The sequence below is a fragment of the Sorex fumeus genome, unplaced genomic scaffold, assembly GCF_029834395.1.
Source record: "Sorex fumeus unplaced genomic scaffold, SorFum_2.1 ptg000048l, whole genome shotgun sequence".
In the NCBI taxonomy this organism is placed as follows: domain Eukaryota; kingdom Metazoa; phylum Chordata; class Mammalia; order Eulipotyphla; family Soricidae; genus Sorex; species Sorex fumeus.
Window position 1 is genome coordinate 7,266,560 of NW_026606105.1, and position 23,451 is coordinate 7,290,010.

The 23,451-nt window shown below is 54.3% G+C and overlaps 1 protein-coding gene across 2 annotated transcripts in view; it reads left to right on the forward strand.

Moving 5' to 3' along the window:
- The window catches only part of DENND2A (DENN domain containing 2A), an 87,626-nt gene that overhangs the window by 56,230 nt on the left and 7,945 nt on the right, over window positions 1-23,451 (forward strand). For both annotated transcript variants that reach the window (XR_008793835.1, XM_056124083.1), the window contains exons 6-13: window positions 4,399-4,492; window positions 5,195-5,245; window positions 6,126-6,313; window positions 8,743-8,852; window positions 9,956-10,025; window positions 11,633-11,710; window positions 15,094-15,234; window positions 17,172-17,320. Coding sequence is in view for 1 of the 2 variants with exons in the window: in XM_056124083.1 (XP_055980058.1) it covers window positions 4,399-4,492; window positions 5,195-5,245; window positions 6,126-6,313; window positions 8,743-8,852; window positions 9,956-10,025; window positions 11,633-11,710; window positions 15,094-15,234; window positions 17,172-17,320 (881 nt within the window). In the remaining variant the exon portion in view is untranslated. The remainder of the gene's footprint in view (window positions 1-4,398; window positions 4,493-5,194; window positions 5,246-6,125; window positions 6,314-8,742; window positions 8,853-9,955; window positions 10,026-11,632; window positions 11,711-15,093; window positions 15,235-17,171; window positions 17,321-23,451) is intronic.

Here is a 23,451-nt window from a genome sequence, read left to right on the forward strand (position 1 = left end):
ACAGCCGGATGTGGACCCCAGACAGCAGCAGAACCCAGAGTCGAATATTTTAACTCTCAGCTCGTTGGAGCGATGGTCTGTTTCAGTGCGTGAGGCGCTTGTGTTGCTGGTGGCTGAGCACATGTGGTTCCCCCAAGCCCTGCCAGGAGTGATCCCTACGGGGGCTGACGCGATAGTATAGCGGAAAGGGCATTTGTTTTGCACACGGCTAACCTGGGTTCATCCCAGCATTCCATATGGTCCCCCAAGCACCATCAGGAGTAATTCCAGAGGGCAGAGCCAGAAGTAACCCCTGTCATCGCCAGGTGTGAACCATTCATCTGACAAAGGGTTAATATCCAACATATATAAAGCACTGGTAGAACTCTACAAGAACAATACATCCAACCCTATCAAAAAATTAATAGATGAACAGGAACTTCTTCACAGAAGAAATGTTAATGACCCCAAAAAAAAAAAGGATAAAAGTGTTCTCCATCACTAATCATCAGGGAGATGCAAATCAAAACAGCAATGAGATATCAGCTCACACCACAGAAACTGGCACTCATCAAAAACAACCAGTATTGGCAAGGATGCAGGGGAAAGTGACCCTCATTCATTGCTGGTGGGAATGTCAACCGGTCCAGCCTTTTTGGGAGACAGTCTCTATGGACATTCCTCAAGAAATGAGGAGGTGAGCTTCCATCTGACCCAGGAATCCCCTGCTGGGAATAGAGCCAAAGGGCCCCTAAGCACAAAGCAGAAAGGACATCTGCACCCTGTGTTCCCCCATAGCACTGTGTGCAATTGCCACAGCATGGAAAGAACCCAAGTGTCCACAGACAGATGAGTGGGTGGAGAAGCTATGGTACGTCTACACAATGGAATACTACACAGACGTCAGAAGAGATAAAGCCATGCAGTGTGCTGCAATGTGGAGGGATTTGGAGAGTATCATGTTGAGTGAAACCAGCCAGAGGAGGAGGAGCAGGCTCAGAATGATCTCTCCTGTGTGGGATGGAAAGAATCCTCGTCAGGAATCAGCGCATGCCCAGTGGCAATAGAGACGAAGCGCAGGAGAACAGTCTCACTAGGAAGCTCGGCAGTGGGGCAGAGGCGAGAGGGATAAGTTAGGGAAGGGGACACGAGGAGAGTGGGGGAGGGCGAAAGGGCCCACCACAGCCCAGGCTGGGGGGCAGGCGAGAAACTGGGACGTTGGCAGAGGGTGGTGGTGGGCATTGGTGAAGGGATGGGTGTTGGAACATTGTGTGCCTGAAACACAGTCATAAATATCTTTTTTTTTTTAAATTTTTATTAGTGAAACACCATGAGGTACAGCTGTAGACTTACAAGTTTTTGTGCTTGGGTTTCAGTTATACAATGATTGGGTACCCATCCCTCCACCAGTGCCCATTCTCCACCACCACCAGTCCCAGTATCCCTCCCACCTCCCCATCCCCCACCCCACCCTGCCTCTGTGGCAGGGCATTCCCTTTTGTTCTCTCTCTCCTTTTGGGAGGTGAGGTTTGCAAAAGAGGCATTGAGTGGCAATCATGTTCGGTCTACAGTCTACTTTCAGCATGCATCTCCCGTCCTGGGAGGATCCTCCCAACACCCTTTATTTGGTGCTCCTTTCTCTATCTGAGCTGCCTTTACCCCTAGAGTGTGTGGCTGGCTTCCAAGCCATGGAGTGAACCTCCTGGTACTTATCTCGACTATTCTTGGGTGTTAGTCTCCTATTCTGTTACTTTGTATTCCCCAGATGAGTGCAGTCTTTCTGTGTCTTTCCCTCTCTTTCTGACTCATTTCGCTTAGCATGATACTTTCCATGTAGTACCACTTGTATGTAAATTTCATTACTTCATCTTTTATTTTTATTTATTTATTTTTGCTTTTTGGGTCACACCCGGCGGTGCACAGGGGTTACTCCTGGTTCTACATTCAGGAATTACCCCTGGCAGTGCTCAGGGGACCATATGGGATGCCGGAAATCAAACCCGGGTCAGCCATGTGCAAGGCAAACGCCCTACCCGCTGTGCTATTGCTCCAGCCCCGACTTCATCTTTTAACAGCTGCATAGTATTCCATTGTGTAGGTGTACCAAAGTTTCTTTAACCAGTCATCTGTTCTCGGGCACTTGGGTTTTTCCAGATTCTGGCTATTGTAAACAGTGCTGCAATGAACATAGAAGTGCAGATGTCATTTTGACTGTACTTTTTTGCCTCTCTGGGATATATTCCCAGGAGTGGTATTGCTGGGTCAAATGGGAGCTCAATTTCTAATTTTTTGAGACTCGTCCATACTGTTTTCCAAAAGGGCTGAACCAGTCGGCATTCCCATCAGCAGTGATCTCTTTCTCGCCATATCCACACCAACACCAGTTGCTTTTGTTCTTTTGGATGTGGGCCAGTCTCTGTGGTGTGAGATGATATCTCATTGTTGTTTTGATCTGCATCTCCCTGATGATTACTGAACAATCATAAATATCTTTGTAACATTGTGATTCACAGCAATTCGATTAAAGCAAAAGTTAAAAAAAAAAGTGAACATGTGGGAAATCAATGAAGTATAGGGAGTATGAGGGAGCCAGCAGGGCCTGCCAGGGGGGCTATGGGCTCCCCAGGGGGTATATGCCTGCCTAGGGTCTGGGCTGCCAGGGATGCTGATTCTTCTGTTGACCTTTGTTTGGGGGCCACATCTGGCAAGATCTGTGTGTGTATGGGGGAAGGGGCTGTCACTTCCAGCTGTGCTCAGGAGCTTGGATGCAGGCCGCCTGCATACAAAACACACGTTCCAGCTCGGAGCCACACCCCTGCACTGCTGATGTTTGAGGTGGGTTTCTCAAGTGGTGTTTAGGGGGCCCAGGGCCCCCTCCCAGCACCTGGCCCTTCCTTAGCCCTTCTCCCAGCCCCCACTCCTATAGCCGTCTTCACTTGAACGTGAGAATCCAAGAATCGGGGGCTGAGAGGGCTGGGTGGTGCCAGGGGACAAGCCAGAGTCTGTCATATTGCCCTGTCCCGAGATGCTGGTCCTTTGTCTTTTTTCTTTTGTTTCTGGCTCACACCTGGCGATGCTCAGGAGTTGCTCTTGACTCTGCACTCAGGAATCACTCCTGGTGGTGCTTGGGGGACCTTATGGGATGCTGGGGATTGAACCCAGGTCGGCCGCGTGCAAGGCAAATAAATGCCTTACTGCTGTGCTGTCACTCCAGCTCTGAGACGCTGGTTCTTGAGGAAATCTAGGGGCTGGGGCGATAGCACAGCGGTAGGGTGTTTGCCTTGCACGCAGTCAACCCAAACGACCCGGGTTCGATTCCTCTGCCCCTCTCGGAGAGCCCAGTAAGCTACCGAGAGTATCTCGCCCGCACGGCAGAGCCTGGCAAGCTACCCATGATGTACTCAATATGCCAAACACAGTAACAACAAGTCTCTCAATGGAGATGTTACTGGGCCCGCTCGAGCAAATCAATGAACAACGGGAGGACAGTGCACAGTGCAGTGCTAAGGAAATCTAAGCACCTGCCCCATGGGTGATGGGGTGGTGAGGACCTCTCAGGACCAGCGTGGGTAGGACTGGGTCTCCCCTGAGAGCCTGTGCAGAAGACAAGGCAGAAGGGTGTCTGCCAAGCCTGGGCACAGGGCCCCACCTGGCCCCAGGAGCCGCTGAGAGTAAACCCATCCCCCCCTTCCTGACAGACCTGCTCTCTGGCTGGGAGTGGGAGCAGGCTGCAGGCAGAGGTGGGGGCCGGGTGTTCCAGCACCCCACGTACACTTCCCCTGCCCGATCCCACCAGCACGGGAGAGCTGAAAAAGTGGGGCCGGAGCCTACAGTGGGGAGGGCACTTGCCTTGCACACAGCCAGCCCGGGTTCAACCCCCAGCATCCCGTACGGTCTCCCACGCCCTACCAGAAGTGATCCCTGAGCACAGAGCCAGGAGTAACCCCTGAGCACTGCTGGGTATGGCCCCCAAAGAAACAAACTAACCGAAACTGAAAATGTTTGTGGAAGCTCAACAACACAGCTGACTCCACCCTCACACCCTGACCCCCCCTACCCCATTCTCAACCCCCACCCTGCACTCTGCTTCCCCCCCCCCCCCCCGGGCCTTGTCTGGAATGTGGATCTTACTTTTAGTGTCTTCATTATTTTGTCTTGGGGGTTAAAGCACCTTCCAAACCTGCTTTTGAGGAGCCCCAGCTAGACCTCAAGCCAGTGAGCCAGCATCCCCCTGGATCCTCGCTGGGCGCCTTGGCACAGCTGTACAGCTCAGCCCAGGCCTGGAGGGGGGAGTGCGGTGGTGGCTGGCATCCCCCAAAGAAGGATTGAGAGATGCCCTTGGGCCAGTGGGCAGAGTCCCTGGGCTGCCGTAGCCTGCCTGCCTCTGACCGTTTCCTCCCCCACCCCCATGTCTGGCAGCTGGTGTCACGCATCAACGCCATCTACGAGGCTCGGAGAGGCAAGAAACGGGTGAAGAGGCTGTCCCAGTCCACGGAGAGCAACTCAGGAAAAGGTAGACGCCCGCCCTGGGCTGCCCTCTCGGCCCAAACTCGGCTCTTCCTGGAATGACTTCCCCGGGGCCTGGGATGGGCCTCCAAGGCAAAGGGTGTGATGGTGCCTGATGGGTACTCAGGAGTCCCACCCTTGGGAGCTGGGGGTCGGCAGTGGAGAGTCTCTGTCTGGGGCTGCGTGCGCTGGCTTCCGAGGGACCAGCAAGCCTGGCACGCAGAGAGGGCGCCAGGGCCTTCTCCGTTACTTCGGGGTGCTAGTTGAGACCCAGATGAGCGTGGGAGCATGGTGGGCTGGAAGCAGATGTGGTGTCTGTTGAAACAGACCTCGAGAGGGCCTGGAGTAATAAGCACAGCAGGGAGGGCATTTGCCTTGCACATGGCCAACCCAGGTTCGATTCCCAGCATCCCAAATGGTGGCCTACCCGGGTTTGATTCCCAGCATCCCATATGGTCCCCCGAGCAATGCCAGGACTAATTCCTGAGTGCAGAGCCAGGAGTAACCCCTGAGCATCGCTGGGTACGATCCAAAAAAGCAAAAAAAAAAAAAAAAAAAAAAAAAGAAGAAGAAAGAAAGAAAGAAAAAGAAAAAATAAACAGGCCACGTGAAACCGCTCCCTCCGCCCCGCCCGCTGCCTCCGAGGGGCCTTCCAAGAACTCATCGCTGCAATTCCCTTCCCCTTGTGTCTGTTTCTTCATTTCTCTAGTGACGGATGAGAACAGTGAGTCTGACAGCGACACGGAGGAGAAGCTGAGAGGTGAGGGGCAGCGTGTCTGCGTGCAGGGGCCCCGAGAGCCGGTGCCAGCATGGGGAGAGCACCTGTGTGTCGGAAGCACGGCCCTGCTCCATCAGCCCTCTGCAGGGGCGACCTGCACCCAGGCCTTTCTGTGATGTCCGGGGGGGACATTCACCAATGCCGGACGATGGGGCTGGAGTGATAGTACCACTGGCGAGGCTCTTGCCTTGCATGCAGCCAGCCCAGGCTCGAGGCTCGGCATCCCATGTGGTCCCTGGGCCCAGCCAGGAATGACTCCTGAGTGCAGAGCAGTGCCCCTGAGCACTGCTATGAACAAACCTCCTTTCCCTCATCTTCCCCCTGACAAAAATGCCTGACAACCGTGGAGACAGCTGGGCACTTCTAGCTCAAACCCTTGGCCAGCCCCTGGGGCTCAAAATTTAGGAAGCTGGGCTGAGGGTTTCTGGAGCTTTCTGCCCTTCCTTGGGCCTCAGAGAGAAGCCAGGAGAGCGCAGTGTCCGGCCAGTTCCTCAGTGGCACTTCCTTTGGTGCCCCTGACCTCCTCTGCCCCCACCCAGGCGGGAAGGTGGCACTGTCAGCAGTCGGGGGGGGGGGGGTGTCAGGGATGTTTACATCCCGACCAGGAGGAAGAGATGGACAGAGGTACCAGTCAGAGACACAGAGACAAGGATGCCCCATTTGTGCCTGAGCAGAGGCCCCGGGTCCCGGCATCCCACCCTGCCTTGCAGCCTGGCCAGTGCTGTCCCGTCTCAGGGCGTGGTGCCCCCAAGAGCATCACAGCCATGCCGGGGCACCGCAGTGGGAGCTGGGCACGGTCTGGGCCGTGCCGTGTTGCCCTGCTGACCTCTTGGGCCCCGCGTCCCCACCCCTGTCTCCCCAGCTCACAGCCGTCGCTTGGTGAAGGTGAAGTCACGCTTGAAGCAGGCGCCCCGGCTGCCGGCCCTGGACCGCGAGCTCGCCGAATTCCGGGAAAGGCGGCTCCTAGAGTACTTCGTGGTGGTGTCACTGCACCGGAAGCAGGCAGGGGCCGCCTACGTGCCCGAGCTCACCCAGCAGTTCCCTCTCAAGGTAGGCTGGGCCTCCTCCTCCCTGTCTCCCCAAAGCGTATGTGCAGCTGGCACCACGCCTCCTGTCTGCTGAGAAGGGACTGAGCCCGGCACCCCGAGACCTACTCCACAGAGCCCCACAGAGCCTTAGCTTCTCGGGGTCCACTGCGGTCTTTCCCTGCGGCATGATTTCCTGAGGGAACTGGCACCGTCCATTGCATACTTTCACCTTATGGGCTTTTTAAAAATAATTGTTTGGGGCCAAAGTGATAGTACAGCACATAGGGCGTTTGCCTTGCATGCAGCTGACCTGGGTTAGATCCCCAACATCCCATATGGTCCCTCGAGCACACCTCCAGGAGTAATTCCTGAGTGTAGAGTCAGGAGTCACCCCTGAGCATTGCTGGGTGTGACCCCTGGGCCCCCCCCCATTTTTTTTTAATATATATATTGGGTATTTTGGCTACACCCAGCTGTGCTCAGGGTTTTCTCCCAGCTCTGTGCTCAGCAATTATTCCTAGTGGGGCAGGGATTGAACCGGGGTCGGCCACATGCAAGGCAAGCACCCTCCCTGCTGTTCTGTCGCTCCAGCCTCGTGCCCATGCTGTATAAGCCTGTCATTATATACAGATATTTGCTGCGAATTCTGAAGCAGCCTGTTGGTGGTCCCAGCGCTCTGTCCTGGGGGTGCCGCCAGCCCACCAAAGCAGCTTCCAGCTCTCCACTGTTGCTGACGGTGCTGCTTTGCATCAGGCTGTTTCCTGCCTCCTGGCCCCTCTCTCTGTCTCAGTCCATCTGTCTGTCTCTCTCTGTCTGTCTGTCTGTCTCTCTCTCTCTCTCTCTCTCTGTCTCTCTCTCTCTCTCTCTCTCTCACACACACACACACACACACACACACAGTCTCAGAGGGAACTTTCTTCTTTCTCCTTTCTAGCTCTTTTGGTTGTTTTTGTTTTTGTTTCTGGTCTGCACTGACTCTGCATTCAGGACTCACTCCTGGCAGTGCTCAGAGGACCCTCTGGGATGCCAGGGGTCCTGAACCCGGGTCTGCTGCTTGCAAGGCAAATCCCCCCCTCACAATGTCTCCAGCCTCCTTTCTAGCTCTTACTCCCCACTCACTCCACAAGTCACTTTCACCGAGCTTCACATGTGAAAGATCACCTGTCTGAGCCATTAACATCCTTGAAAGCACACAGTTATCTTTTTTTGCGGGGAGGGGGTCAGGGAATGATGGGTCAGAGAGCTAGGTTGTACCAGGATTTGGGGAGTTGTTGCAGGGTCAGAGAGATAACTCAGTGAACTGAGAGAGAGCATGCGAACTTCCAGTCCCTGCTGCCATATGGTCCCCTGAGCACTTTCACAAACGACTCCAGAGCACAGAGCTAGGGGTTGGTCACTGGTGAGGACCTCCAGGTCATTCGCTTTCCTAACCGGTTCCCACACTTGCTGTGTGATCAAGGACAAATCACTTACCATAAGAGGCTGCAGCTGGAGAGACAGAGGAGCAAAACCTGTGCATGGGAGACGCCCCTATTCCAGGCCTGGCACCCCTCGGTCCTAGGCACATCGGGAACGACCTTGGAACAGCACAGACTGTGGTCCCAAACCAAAATCAATGCAGATGGTCAGACTCTCCGAATGTAGTTACATATGTGCTCTAAGAAGCGTTTGCCTAGCTGGGGGGCTGAGAGGTTCAGAGGTCAGAGTTGAGGTGTGATCATGCAGATCCATGAGTCTCCTCTTTGGAAGAGTTTCTGTAAAATTTCCTTCTTGAGTCCACTGGTTCTCGCCCAGATGGTGGGGGTCTCGAAAGCCCCTATTTTCCCTCCAGAGTTTACCCTGTTGGACTGGTGGGGGCCGGGCAGGTACAGTGGCTTTTACAGTGAATTGATGCAGGCTGACGCCACTGCACGGTGGGTAGGGTGTTTGCCTTGCATGCTGCCGGCCCGTGTTCATTCCCTGGCATCTCATTATGGTGCCTTGAGCCCTCTGGGAGTAAGTCCTTTGCTCCCTCAAAAAAACAAAATGCAGAAACAACCTTGATCACAGCCAGTTACAGCTTTGGGGGCAGGAGAGAAGTTACGGCCGGGAGGACTCCAACCTTGCATCAGCAGAAGTGATCCCTGAGCACAGAGCCCGGCGGCCTGGCCCTCCTGCACCCATGAGGAAGAAGTCTGTTTGGGGGCAAGGGATGTGACTTAGCGGGAGAGCTGATTGTCCTGCGTGTGTGAGACCTTCTCGGCACCTCCAGATCAAAGCAAAGCCAAGACTGTCACTGGGAACCCCAGGAAAGGAAGCCCCGCCTCCCAGACTGAATGGGGAACTTCAAAGGGAGGACGATGAAGGGCCTGTCACAGCGGACAAGGGGGACCTGGCATCTTGCCAAGCATCCCCCTCACTCTCTTGTCTTGGGGCTTGTTCCGGAACCTTTTCTAACCCTTCTCCCTGCAGTTGGAAAGGTCGTTCAAGTTCCTGAAAGAGGCCGAGGACCAGCTGAAGGCCATCCCGCAGTTCTGCTTCCCCGACGCCAAGGACTGGGCCCCCGTCGAGCAGTTCACCAGGTCTGGGCTCCTCTTTCCCAGGAATTAAAGATGCGGGAGGAGTTGGCAGACCCCAGACTCACCCGGGGCCGCAGAGATGGTGCAGCAGGGAAGTCACTTGCCTTGTACGTGGTCGACCCAGGTCAGATCCCCGGCATCCCATGTGGTCCCCAGCACACTCCCAGGAGTAATTCCTGAGTGCAGAGCCAGGAATAGTCCCTGAGTGTTGGCCTCTGCTGGTGGGTTTCAGGCTTCCCTGGAGAATCAGTTCCCCTAGCAGCCTGGGGTGTTTCTGCTTCCAGAGCCTTCCTCAGGGCAGGGCGGTAATCCAGAGTCAAGGAAAAATGGGCCAAAGCCGTAGTACAGCATGTAGGGCATTTGCCTTGCATGCTGCTGACCAGAGTTTGATCCCCGGCACCCAATATGTTTCCCTGAGCACCACCAGGAATAATTCCTGAGTGCAGAACCAGGAGTAACCCTGAGCATTGCCAAGTATGACCCAAAAAGAAAAAACAAACAAAAAAACACAGTCAAGGAAAAGTGAGGAACATTGCCCACCCCTGGTCTGACATGATGCCCCAGAAACTTCAGTAGCCTGTCCAGCCGCTTCTCAGATTAGGGTGCACGTCCACTGTTCCCATCACGCAGGTTTAAGCCCGGACAGCCCAGCGGACTGGGTCCTCTCCCAGTTTGGGGGACATGTTATTCTCTGAATTTAGCCCAGCCATCTTGGATACTTTGATGCCAGTGTGTACCACAAGTGGCTCACACTCGAATGTGGTTTTATTGACACGAACTGCAGTGTCACGTCCACGTGTCGAGGACAGTCCAAGCCACGCACCCTAGGGGGGCCCCAGCAGCGACGGGCACAGGAAGTGCCCCCCGACCCCCCACTACAGAGGCAGCTCCCAAATACATGCCCATCAATGGTGCATTCCGTGCTTCAAGGAGGAGGTAGTTTCTCACTCCTCCCTTGGACACAGTAACTTCAGAGATACCCCTCCCCAGTGTAGACTGGGGGTTGTCAGGGTCCCAACACCGGGCCGGCCGAGGCTGCTGGGTGAGAGCAGCCAGGGTCCCGCACTTCTGCGTTGCTCTGACACGTCTCACTTTCCCTGCCGCAGTGAAACCTTCTCATTTGTCTTGACCGGCGAGGATGGGAGCAGACGGTTCGGGTACTGCCGGAGACTGCTGGTGAGTACACCACGCCCCTTGCACGGCCAGCCGGGCTGCCCACCCTGCTCGCCACGGCCACAGAGGGGTCAAGGGAAGGAGCAGGTTAATCGGGAGTGATAACCATAAGGGAAGGCTGGAGGGAATAACCCCACTGTCTCCTTCGGAAAAGAAAACACCCGCCATGGAGTTGGGGTGGGGGTGGGGGACAGAGACTGGGGACATTGGTGCTGGGAAATTACACGGGTGGACAGATGGGCGTTGGCACATCGTATGACTGAAACCCAATCATGTGCAGCTTTGTAATGCTTGAACTCACAGTGATTCACTTTTTTAAAAAAAAAAGAAATGAGGAAGCACCCACCATGTACTCTCCCTTCATGTCCTGCAGCCTTGAACTTCTGACAAACCCAGGGCACAGGCCCCAGTATACAAAACCATTCGCAGTGACCTCTAATGGTGGGCGAGCGAGTCCCTGTCCGAAAATCACCTATCCAAGCCAGGAACATATTCCCCAAAGTGACCACAGTGACACTCTTGCGGCTCAGCTTCCTAAGTCCCTTCTTTGCAACACCTCTAGTAGCGACAGACCATATCCCACTCAGAGCATCCTGGTCTCAAACACTGGCCGGAGGGATTCCACACACAGGCACAGAACAGGACATGGTAGATGCTGAATTAATCGGTGAATTTAAAAGAGGATGAAGGGGCTGGAGTGATAGCACAGCGGGTAGGGCGTTTGCCTTGCACGTGGCCGACCCAGGTTCGATTCCCAGGATCCCATATGGTCCCTGAGCACTGCTAGGAGTAACTCCTGAGTGCAGAGCCAGGAGTAACCCCTGTGCATCGCTGGGTGTGACCCAAAAAACAAAAAATAAATAAGGATGAAGAGTCACTGAGACAGTGGGTCATTTCGGTTGAGACTTTGAAGAATGGAGGGGTTTGAAAGAAGTCTCACTTTCCCCACCGCAGTGACACGCAGTGAACTTAAAAGTGAGTTACTGAAAAAAGGAGTTTCAGAAGTGATCTCTCACTTGGAATTTTTTTTAAATTACAGTTTTTATTTGGAGGTTTTGAAGGGAAGGAGAGCGAGAGAGTGGAGAGTAATGCACTCAAAAGAGAATGCGGGCTTCTCTAAGGGCGGAGAGAGCCCCTACACACATCCCAGCATTAGACAGGAAAGCACGAAAGTCCACATCTCAAGAGGGGAGATGCAGGCGACACATGTGCTCAGGCACCACATGTGCACGGCCACGTGGGCGCAAGCAATACATGGGCTCGGGCAGCATCTGCGCTCTCACTTGGAGTTATTATAATGAGTGTGTGGCCTCCCAGTCTTAGAGAACTCAGTGACCTCAGCCACCTTCCTTCTTGATTCAAAGGCCATATCGAGCCCCTGCTGCACACACCACACTTCCCTTGCTTTGGTCCCATCAGAAGAACCAAACGCGTTGATGTCCTGTGACTGGAAGTGTTCTGCCTCTGTCCGTGGGGCATTGGACTCCCCGCCTGAGTGGGTTTGTAAGGTCAGGGTGCAGGGGAGCACCAGGCACGGGGTGGCCACACAGAGACCTTCAGGAAGCTTTTCTGCTAATGCGATTGCTCACCTCGTGTTTCCTTCCAAACAGCCTGGCGGCAAAGGCAAGCGCCTCCCTGAAGTTTACTGCATCGTCAGCCGCCTGGGCTGCTTCAGCCTCTTCTCCAAGGTGAGCACGCAGACTCCAGGAAAGCGAATGTGGAGGGTGGGGTGAGCCCAGACACCCCCTTTCCCCGTGCTCTCAGAACCACTGCGGGCTCTGGCATGCAAAGTATTTTATTTTATTTTTATTATTATTTATTTATTTATATTGCTTTTTGGGGGGGGTCACACCCAGTGATGCTCAGGGGTTACTCCTAGCTCTGCACTCAGGAATTACTCCTGGTGGTGCTTGGGGGACCTTAAGGGATGCTGGGAATCAAACCCGGGTCGGCCACATGCAAGGCAAACATCCTACCCGCTGTGCTATTGCTCCAGTCCCGCAAAGTATTTTAAATTGCGCAACTTACTGGTTCTCCCCCCAAATAAAAAATAGACTGGATGAATTACTTGAAAAAATAAACCCTTTGACTTGCATTTTAATTCAGGGGGGGATGTTGTATTTTATTTTATTATTGTTATTATTATTATTTTTGCTTTTTGGGTCACACCCGGCAACACACAGGGGTTACTCCTGGCTCTGCACTCAGGAACCACTCCTGGCGGTGTTCGGGGGACCATATGGGTTGCTGGGAATCAAACCCGGGTTGGCCACGTGCAAGGCTAACGCCCTACCGCTGTGCTATCACTCCAGCCCCGGGATGTTATATTTTAATATTTTTGTTTGAGGGACCAGGGCGATGGGTTGATTGTTGTTTTTAGGCCACAGCTGTGGTGTCCAGGGGTGACTCTGCACTCAGGGCTGGCCCCAGCCAGACTCAAGGTGATGCTGTGCTGGGGACGGAACCCCGGCCTCCTGTCTGCAGAGCACGAGCTCCGGTCCACTGGGCCATCTCTCCAGCCAAGCCACGTGTGTGTGTGTGTGTGTGTGTGTGTGTGTGTGTGTGTGTGGTGCACACCCAGCAGTGCTGAGGGCTTACTATGACTCTACGCTCAGGGATCACTCTTGGCAGTCCTCAGGGGACCATCTGTGTTTCCGGGGATCAAATCCAGGTTGACCAAGTGCAAAGCAAATGTCTTTCCTGCTGCAGTATCCCTCTGCGCCCCCCCTACCCCACCACCGCTCCTGACTTCTAATGTACAGATTTAGTGAGATAAAACCCAGGACCATACAGTCCAGCCATATACAATCTAAAACCCTGGCTGTGGGCGTAGACGCAGAGTTGTCCAATCACCATCACGAGTTTTAGGGTATTTTCACTGCCCCAACTAGAAGCCCCGCAGTGCTCAGGAGTACTCCCGGGTCCTGAAAACCCTTTGCCCTGCTTTCTTCTCAGAGACTATCTATACTGGGCTGATCCAAGGAGAGCATAGCCCTGTCCGTGACCTCCTTCCTTCCCTCGGTGACCTCAGAGTCCATGCACAGTTTAGCATGTGCTCATTGATTTCCTTCATGACTAAACTATTTTCCTTACATACTCATCACATTTTGCTAACAGCTGGCAGGTAGGTGTGTGCACCTCAGGGCGATTATCACCAACACTGCTATGACACGTTTTGGTTTAATTTTTGGTTCATAACCTGTGTTGCTCAGGGGTTATCCCTGGCTCTGCACTCAGGAGTTACTCCTGGCAGTGCTCTGGGACCATGGGATGCCAGAGATTGAACCTGGGTTGGCTGCGTGCAAGGCAAACGCCCTCCCTGCTGTACTGTCGCTCCAGCCCCAAATGCACACGAGTTTTTATTTAGGTAATAGCATGGGTTATTATCTTAAGAGTATCTTGTGGAAAAGGAGAGAGAGAACACAGGGGATTGCACTGCCACAGAGGCGGGGGGATGGGGGGATGGGGGTGGGGGGATGTTATCCATGGTGGTGGAAAATGGGCACTGGTGGAGGGATGGGTATCTGATCATTGTATAATCGAAACCCAAGCACAAATAATTGTAAATCTACAACTGTAATAAAAAAAATGAAACAAACAAACAAAAAAAAAAGAGTATCTTGTGGTTATCTGCCTTTAACCTTTTGAGGAATTGCCTCAGATTCACCGAAACAGCTTGAGGAAGGTCCAGAGAGATAGTATAGCAGGTGTAAGGCATTCTCCTTGCATGTAGCCATTCCAGGATGGAGCCCCAGCACCCCATATGGTTCCCTGAGTCCCCCTCCCCTCTTGGAGTGATCCCATAGGAGTAAGCCGTGAGCGCTGCGAGGTGTGGTCCAAAACCAAAACCAACCAAACAAAATAATTTGAGGGTTTTCTCCAAGACGCTTCATAATTTTACATTCCCACCAGTGGTGTCAGACAGCACCCACATTCCTAGCTGGCTGTCTTTCCATTCTCGCCATTGAAATGGATGTAAGTGGGGGCTGGAGCAATAGCACAGCGGGTAGGGCGTTTGTCTTGCATGCAGCTGACCTAGGTTCGATTCCCAGCATCCCATATGGTCCCCTGAGCACCGCCAGGAGTAATTCCTGAGTGCATGAACCAGGAGTAACTCCTGTGCATTGCTGGGTGTGACCCAAAAACCAAAAAAAAAGAAAAAAGAAAAATGGATGTAAATGGTCTCCTGGTTTGGGTTTGCACCTCCTGGCTGGGAGTCCCCCAGAGAAGGTCACACATGAACCTTCACACCCAGTCATATTTTACTGGCCCTCAGAGAGCACCAAACCATTACAATACCTGTTTGTTTTCTTTTCTTTTTTTTTTTTTGCTTTTTTGGGTAGGGCTGGAGCGATAGCACAGCGGGTAGGGCGTCTGCCTTGCACGCAGCCAACATGGCCAACCCGAGTTCGATTCCTCCGCCCCTCTCGGAGAGCCCAGCAAGCTACCGAGAGTATTCGATATGCCAGACACAGTAACAACAAAGTCTCCAATGGAGACGTTACTGGGCCCACTCGAGCAAATTGATGATCAGTGGGAGGGCCTTTACTTACTTTTACTTTACTTACTTTTTGGGTCACACCCCACGATACACAGGGTTTACTCCTGGCTCATGCACTCAGGAATTACCCCTGGCGGTGCTCAGGGGACCATATGGGATGCTGAGAGTTGAACCCAGATCAGCCGGATGCAAGGCAAACGCCCTACCCGCTGTGCTATTGCTCCAGCCCCCTGTTTGTTTTTCTTTTTTTACCACCAACCCCAGAGTCCCACTGCGGCCCAGTTGTTCCCACTGAGAACGTGCTTGCATGCATGATCAGTCCCATAAATCCCACTGCCAGACCCAGCAGGGTCTTAGGATTTTCCTCCCAGAAGTTCTATTGACCTAAGTTTTATTGCCGAGGGCCTTTCCCTGTCTACCTGCCTACCTCACAGGGAAACCAGGAACTGCAGAGCACAGGGCAGAGGGAGTGGGCGAGAGGGCATCCACTGCGGGCAGCGTGGCTTCCCCAGGCTGCTCCCAGCGGAGACGCCGCCTTCCCCATTGCTGCTTCTCTGCTCCTCCCTGCAGATCCTGGATGAGGTGGAGAAGCGACGAGGCATCTCTCCCGCGCTGGTGCAGCCCCTCATGAGGAGCGTTGTGGAAGCCCCGTTCCCAGCCCTGGGCAAGACCATCGTGGTCAAGAACTTCCTCCCCGGTTCTGGGAATGAGGTGAGCCCCGGCCTGTTTCTCCAAGACAGGACTTGGGGGAACCCCTCGACTGCATCCCGGCGTCCTGCGGACTGACTCCCCGTGGGTCCTCACCCCATGATGTCCCTTCCTCAGACCTCAGAAATGCCCTCTAAGCCCAGTGTAGCCCACCCAGGATCCAGCACCAGACCTGGGCCCTGGCTCCCCTCTACTGCGTGGCCTGTGGCTGACCTGGACAGTCAGGGCCAGCACTGGGCTCTCTCGGCTTCTCCGCCACCCCAGAACCTTCTTCCGCTATGTCTGAACCTACTTTCATGGCTGGTGTGTATTGTTTCTCCCTGTCAGGTGAAACAGGTTCTTTTTAGGACAGAAAAGATGCCAGGGCTTCATCCGGGACTGGGAAGCATCCCCTTTCCTGGCCAGGCGGGTGGGTGGAGTCAGAAGAAGGAAAGTGTTTCTTTCTTCGGGAGGAGGGTGTGTGTGTGGGGGGGGGCACACATAAGGCAGAGTTCAGGGCTCAGGATGACTCCTGATGGGGCTTGGGGGACCAAAGGATGTTCCTGGGATCGTACCTGGGTCAGCCATGAGTGAGGCAAGCACCCTTCCCGCTGTACTGCGCTTCCGCTCAAGGAATGTGTTTCCTGTCCCCTCCAGTGGCTCTGGGGCCATCAGGTGCAACCCACGCTGCCTTCTAAGGGGCAAGCGGCTCTGTGGGACACTGAGGGGGGCTGCAGGTGAGTGGAGGCAGCGGCTGATGCAGGGCAGTCCTAAACCTCACTGGCCCTGGGCAGTGCCTGAGAGAGCCCCAGCACATAGGTAAGCCACAGGGCCTGAGCGTGAAGCCCCTGTGAGTTCATCCAGATACTGATGGAGACTCAGAGAGAGGAACGTGGGGCTGAGGAGAGGGAGTCTGGCTCTGTACGCCTCGTGATTCCATCCCTGGCAGTACACACATGCCTGCGCGCACATATGCAGGCACACACACACAAGCATGTACACGCACACACGTGCCCGTATGCAGGCACACACATGCACACGCAGGCACACGCACACGTGTGCACATATGCACACACAGGCATACATACACGCACGCCCACACATATACGGGTACGTACGCACAGACACACACGCGTGCACATACGCACGCAAGGGAAAGTGTCAAGGCAGACCCGTGCACCCGAGCAGTCAGGTGGGTAGATTCAAGAACGTTCCCTCGAGTACTGAGGAGTAGCGGGCGAGGCAGGAGGCAGAGGCAGAGGCCCTGTCCTGTGTCACTCCAAGGCCCGGACTGTGTCCCCTACTCCAGGTGCCCCTGGGCAGAGTCGCCCGCGCCAAGGAGCGCTCCTGGCCATGTGGACCGGGCTGCCACTTCAGTGCCCTCTCACACCCCAGCCGGGCTGCGTGCAAAGCACAGTGTCCCCGTGTCCCCCAGCCAGTCCTGCCTGCTCCTTTTATTTATTTATTTATTTATTTTTATTAGTGAAACACCATGAGCAACAGTTGTAGACGTACAAATGTTTGTGCTTGGGTTTCGATTATAAAGGAATGAAAGATGAAAGGGAGGAAGGAAGGATAAAAACATCTCAGACAATCACCCTCACTGTCCTGTTGTTCATCGATTTGCTCGAGCGGGCCCAGTAACGTCTCCATTGTGAGACTTGGTTGTTACTGTGTTTGGCATATCCAATACGTCATGGGGAGCTTGCCAGGCTTTGCCGTGTGGGCGGGATACTCTCGGTAGCTTGCTGGGCTCTCCGAGAGGGGTGGAGGAATCGAACTCGGGTCAGTCAGGTTGGCCGCTTGCAAGGCAAACGCCCTACCCGCTGTGCTATCACTCCAGCCCTCTGCCCGCTCCTTTCTGTCCCCGGAGCCTCTCGGTTCCCTTTCCTCTCCCCTCTCACCTACCAAGGGCCTGGATGAGGGGCTGGTACCCCACCTCACTGCTCCCGGGCCCGCAGGTGATCGAGCTGTGCCGGCCCCTGGACTCCCGGCTGGAGCACGTGGACTTCGAGTCCCTCTTCTCCTCCCTCAGCGTCCGCCACCTGCTCTGCGTCTTCGCCTCGCTGCTCCTGGAGCGGAGGGTCATCTTCATCGCCGACAGGCTCAGGTAGCCAGCTGGGGGGGAGGGCACTGCAGAGCCGTGAACAGGACAGGGGAACAGAGCTGGAAGTGGCGACCTGGAAGTCAGGAGGCCCCAAACCCCATGCCAGAAGGCCGAGGACCCCAAACAGCATTTTAGAGAACTAGCACTCAGCAGCCCCCTCGAAACCTGTTTGCTTTGGTTTGGTTGGTTGGGGTTTAGAATTGGTTTCTGTTTGGGGGCCACACCCAGCGTGGCTTAGGGGCTATTCCTGACTCTGTGCCCAGGCGTGAGCCCTGGCTATGCTCTGGGAGCCAAATGTGGTGCCAGACTGGGGCTGGTCACCTGCAGGTCGAGTGCCTGGCCGGGCGGGGCTGTGGGTCAACCCAGGACTTCTATCTTGGGACTCCCTGACCCTCTTGTCTAAGCACCTTGAAAGGAAAAGGGGTTGGGGCTGGAGCGATAGCAGAGCAGATAGGGCATTTGCCTTGCACGTGGCCGACCCGGGTTCGATTCCCAGCATCCCATATGGTCCCCCGAGCAATGCCAAGAGTAATTCCTGAGTGCGGAGGCAGGAGTAACCCCTGTGCATCGCCGGGTGTGACCCAGAAAGCAAAAAAAAAAAAAAAAAAGGAAGGAAAAGGGGAGCAGAAAGAAAGGGGAGCTGGGTGTGGAGCAATAGGACAGCAGGCTGGGCGTTTGCCTTGTACACGGCCGCCCCAGGCTCCATCCCTGCCATTCCTTATGGTCTCCGAGCACCGCCAGGAGTAATTCCTGAGTGCAGAGTCAAGAGGAACCCCTGAGCATCTCCGGGTGTGGTCCAAAAATCAAAAAAGTCGGGGGCTGGAGTGATAGCAGAATAGGTAGGGCGTTTGCCTTGCACGCGGCCGACCCGGGTTCGATTCCCAGCATCCCATATGGTCCCCTGAGCACCGCCAGGGGTAATTCCTGAGTGCAGAGCCAGGAGTAACCTCTGTGCATCGCTGGGAGTGACCCAAAAAGCAAATAAATAAATAAATAAATAAATAAGAAAGGAGAGCTTGGCCGAGACTAGAGGTTATCCAAGGACAGCAGAGGGAACTCTCAGAGGTGCAGGGCCCGGAGCAGGGATGCTGCTGGGAAGGACAAATGGGACCTGGCCCCTTCTGGGACATCCCTGGACAGATCTCTGACACCGCCATAAGAAAAGACCAAGGACAGGCACCTCCCGTCCACACTCAGTCAGCAGGCAGCCAGGTGTGAGCAGGCAGGAGCACCGGGCCCAAGGCCTATTCTCAGCAGCTCCCTCTGCTAGTGCTCTCCTGGTGGCCAGAGCAGGCCTTGGTGGAGGGGTGTGTGTGTGTGTGTGTGTGTGTGTGTGTGTGTGTGTGTGTGTGTGTGTGTGTGTCCTAGGGCCAGCTCTTGGGGCAGGTAGGAGAAGGCCTGTGGGCCCACTGGCTAACTTCGCTCTCACTGTTCTGGACCAGGGGTGTGTGTGTATGTGTGTGTGTGTGTGTGTGTGTGTGTGTGTGTGGCCTAGGGCCAGCTCTTGGGGCAGGTAGGAGAAGGCCTGAGGGCCCGCTGGCTAACTTCGCTCTCACTGTTCTGGACCAGGGGTGTGTGTGTGTGTGTGTGTGTGTGTGTGTGTGTGTGGCCTAGGGCCAGCTCTTGGGGCAGGTAGGAGAAGGCCTGAGGGCCCACTGGCTAACTTCTCTCTCACTGTTCTGGACCAGGGGTGTGTGTGTGTGTATGTGTGTGTGTGTGTGTGTGTGTGTGTGTGTGTGTGTGTGTGGCCTAGGGCCAGCTCTTGGGGCAGGTAGGAGAAGGCCTGAGGGCCCGCTGGCTAACTTCGCTCTCACTGTTCTGGACCAGGGGTGTGTGTGTGTGTGTGTGTGTGTGTGTGTGTGTGGCTTCGGGCTACTCTCACTGTTCTGGACCAGGAGGGAAACCTAAAGGGCACCGGGCACCCCCAGATTAGGTCCCCAGCACCTGAAAGCAAAACCAAGCAGCTTCGCATGCGGGGCTGGAGAGATGGCACCAGGAGGCAATATGCTTACCTTGCATGCAGCCCACCCAGGCTTGGTCCCTGGCCACACGACGGCCTCCTGTGAGCACTGCCAGGCGCACATCCAGGTGTGGCCCGGGCCTCAGTCTGATTCCCCATCCGCAGAGTCAGTGGCGCTGCCCGCTCTGCCGCCTGCCCAGTCCAGCAGAGGTGGAAGCGCATCTCGGGGGACCCATTTCCGTCTCTAGTCTCATCTTCGCCAGAGCCTGAGAACCGGATGAGCCACCCCCACAGGGAGCCACCCCATCACCTCCCGGGTGCTCAGGAGCTGGCTTTGGGTCTGGGGTCACCGCGGCCCCCGCCCCCCAACACACGCTTTATTGATGCTGCGTCACGGGCCCTGCTGCTATGGGAGGAAGTGGCGGGGAGTCGGGCAGAGAGTGCAGGAGCTGTAACGGGGTTCAAGTGGTGCCAAGAGCCCGTCAGCTTGAGACTAACATTCCTGCTTCGTTTCATCTTTGGTGGGGGGGACATGGAGTGTCCCAAGGCTGTGTCAATCCGCGGTTAGACAGGAAAGAAAGAATGGTGTTGTGGTGGCTCGTTTGGTCGTCATGGCAACCCTGCCAAATATTTCCCCAGGCCCCCTTTCTTCCATTTCCCGCATCATAAACATTCTATTTCTTCGTTGAACGTTGAATCATTTCGAGTCCCCAGGTTTTGGCTTAAACTTCTTGACAAGAGCCCAGCAGAAAAGTCTAAACTCTCCCACGGACAAAATTTCAGGGGGTGTGTGAACTGCCCCCAATAGCCACAAAACCGACTGTGTGTCTTTTTTTTTTTTTTTTTTTTTTACTTTTTGGGTCACACCCGGTGATGCTCAGGGCTTACTCCTGACTCTGCGTTCGGGAATTACTCCTGGCGGAGCTCAGGGGGCCATATGGGATGCTGAGACTCAAACCCAGGTTGGGCACATGCAAGGCAAACACCCTACCCACTGTGCTATCCCTCCAGCACTCCCCCCACCCCGGACTGTGTGTCTTTGTGTTCCATTAAGACCATAGGCCAGTGGTGGGACCCTGGCTATTGTTAATGGGGCAGGGGCTCTGAGACACAGCTGTGACAACAGTCACGGCTCATCCAGAAGGAACTTTCCACCCTCATCCTACTCTGTGCTCCTTGGGGGCCTTTTTTTGGTTCGTTTTGGGGCCACACCCAGTGGTGTTCAGGGCCTATGCCTGGCTCTGGGCTCAGGGATCACTCCCGGTGCTTGGGGGACTGTGTGTGCCACCTGGGATCATAGCTGGGTAGGTGGCACATAAGGCAAACGGCCTTAACCCCTGTTCTATCACTCTGTCCCCTCAACTATTACGGTCACGGTCTTCCCGTTGTTCATCGATTTGCTCGAGCGGGCCCAGTAACATCTCCATTGTGACACTTGTTACTGTGTTTGGCATATTGAATACGTCACGGGGAGCTTGCCAGGCTTTGCCGTGCGGGCGAGATACTCTCAGTAGCTTGCCGGGGTCTCGGAGAGGGGAGGAGGAATAGAACTCGGGTCGGCCATGTTGGCTGCATGCAAGGCAAACGCCCTACCGCTGTGCTATCGCTCCAGCCCCCCTCAACTATAAAGGCTCGTTATTTCTTTTTGTTTCATGTTTTGGCCACACCTATTCAGGGCTTACTCCTGGCACTGCTCCTAGGGGTCACTGCTGGAGGGGCTCATGGGCCATAGGCAGTGCAGGAGATCAAACCTAGGTGGGCCACATACAAGGCAAGCACCGTGTTATCTCTCTGACCCCGCAACTCTTTCTTTCTAAGACATGTCCGAGGTCTAAAGGTTCTGTGATTCTCTAACTTCCTTGGAGTCAAGGAGGCTTATGCCCACAACTCTGAAATCTTGAAGGACTTGATTTAATCATGAGCTCTGCACTGGCCTTCTCCTTTCGTGAATGGGCTTAAGTCTCTGGCTACTGATGCCTGGAGCTGGCGACATCGACCACCTGCTCTGCAGGTAATACATAGGAACTTATTACAAGTGCACCCAACATGGGTTCCCAGAAGGGGCACCGTTCAGAGATCTCCATCCTAGATTCCCTCAAGAGACTAACTCCCTCTTGTCTTAGAAATGAAAGCCAACATCACAAAATTGAAACAAGTAATATGGAACATCTCTCAGAGCTGACTCATCCTGGCTCCGTACACCGGCATCTCCTGGCTCCATACAATAGCATCTTGTCTGGACCAGACAACTTATTCTCTGGTCCAAACCATTGGCTTCCAACCCTTTCCGGTGGGTGCCACCTGCAAGGAGAGAAATTTTGCACATTCAAACCCAATCCAAGTCCATGCAGCCACCCAGTGATCACCGTTGCAAAAAATGTAGCATGTGTTTCTATCCCTTTTGCTACTTTGTGTGCTAATCACAAATCACTAAAATTATTGCAGAACCCCTAATGGGCCACAAAATCCCAGTGGAATAAAACCTGCAGGAGACACAGCTCTATTCATCTGTATCTGCTCTCAGCTGTGGTGTGTGAATAGCCACCTTTGTATTCCGGCCACTCAGGAGCACAGAAGTTTCCTAAAATCCACCATATTAGGTTTCTACTTGGAAGACCAGCTGCTGCCTGATTGAGGAAGTATTTTATCATTTAGTTAGAGAATTTAACAAGACATTCAAGAGAGCACAGAGGGGTTAACGTTGCATGCAGCCCACCCTGGTTCAGTCCCTGACACCACAGGGTCCCCTAAGCATAGCCAGGAGTTACCCCTGAGCACCATTCAGGTGTGACCAGGTCCTGGAGAAGGAAAAAAAAATTGTACAATGAAGTGATGTCAATATATTCAGTGATACCTTTTTTTTAAATTTTTTTGCTTTTTTTGTGTCATACCCAGTGATGCTCCTGGCTCTGAACTCAGGAATTGCTCCTGGCAGGGCTCCGGGGACCATATGAGATGCTGGGAATTGAACCTGGGTTGGCCGTGTGCAAGGCCAGTGCCCTACCCTACAATGTACTATCGCTCCAGCTCCCTTCAGTGATATCTTGACCAAGGATACCAACAGGAACCATAAGTGATTTTCTGGAAGCACTTATGTTCTTAAATATCCAACAAAGATGTCTCTGCCTGGGAACAGAAGTCTAGGGATTCCGTGCTGGTGGGCACACTGACCTCGCCCACTCTAACTGAGCTGCTTGGGCTCACTCTTATCTAAAAAGGAAGGTATCATGTGAACACAAGAACAAAATCGTGGGGCCGGAGCGATAGTACAGCAGGCAGGATACTTGCCTTGCACGCAGCAGACGTGTGTTTAATCCCTGGCATCCCATGTGGTTCCTGAGCACCACCCGGAGTGATCGCTGAGTGCAGAGCTAGAAGGAAGCCCTGGGCATCGCTGGCTGTGACCCAAAACAACAAAACAAAAAAGTCTAGTCAGTATGTTTTCACTCTTCTCCTTCTTAAGTAAACCAGAACTCAGTGATTTTTTTTTAAAGTGGGCTCAAGGCAATTTGATGACAGTGAGCTCATAACTGTGGCGTCATGGAAACCAACACAGGCATGTTGGTCGGGCCTGAACTCAGCTGCCTCCTCGCTCCCCTGGGCAGAGCAAGCTGAGAGGAGATGCCCTGGGCATCTGGCGCCAGGCATTGCTCTGCAGGGGTGCCCGGACTCCAGGGGGCCCCAGGTGCCCTCCCCTGCCAGTGTCCCCACTGCACATGTGTCTGTGGAAGCTGAGTGAGGGGCTGCTTGGGGCAGGCTCAGCAGCCCCAGAACCCTCGCCCAGGAAGGGGAGGAAAATCGGTCCGACCTGGGCAGGCTGCTGGCTTGCACACAGGGCTTACAGTGCCTGCTGACCAGTGCACGGTCACGAGTTCAAATCCCTGGGGTTCCCCATGGGCCAACCACCAGCCCAGCAGCCCTGCCAGTGTTTGCGCCTGGCAGTTCTGCCCTCTGTGAAGCCGTGAGCAATTTCTGGTTGCCCCATAGCCAGGGGTGGGTGCGTGCATGTGTGCATGTGTACGTATATTTGCATGTGCATACGTGTATGTATGTGTGTATGTGTGCATGCGTGTGTGCATGTGTATGTGTGTTTGCATGTGTATACGTGTGTGCATGTGTGTGTGTGCGTGGGTGCATGTGTATGTGTGTGCATATGTAGACGTGTGTGTATGCA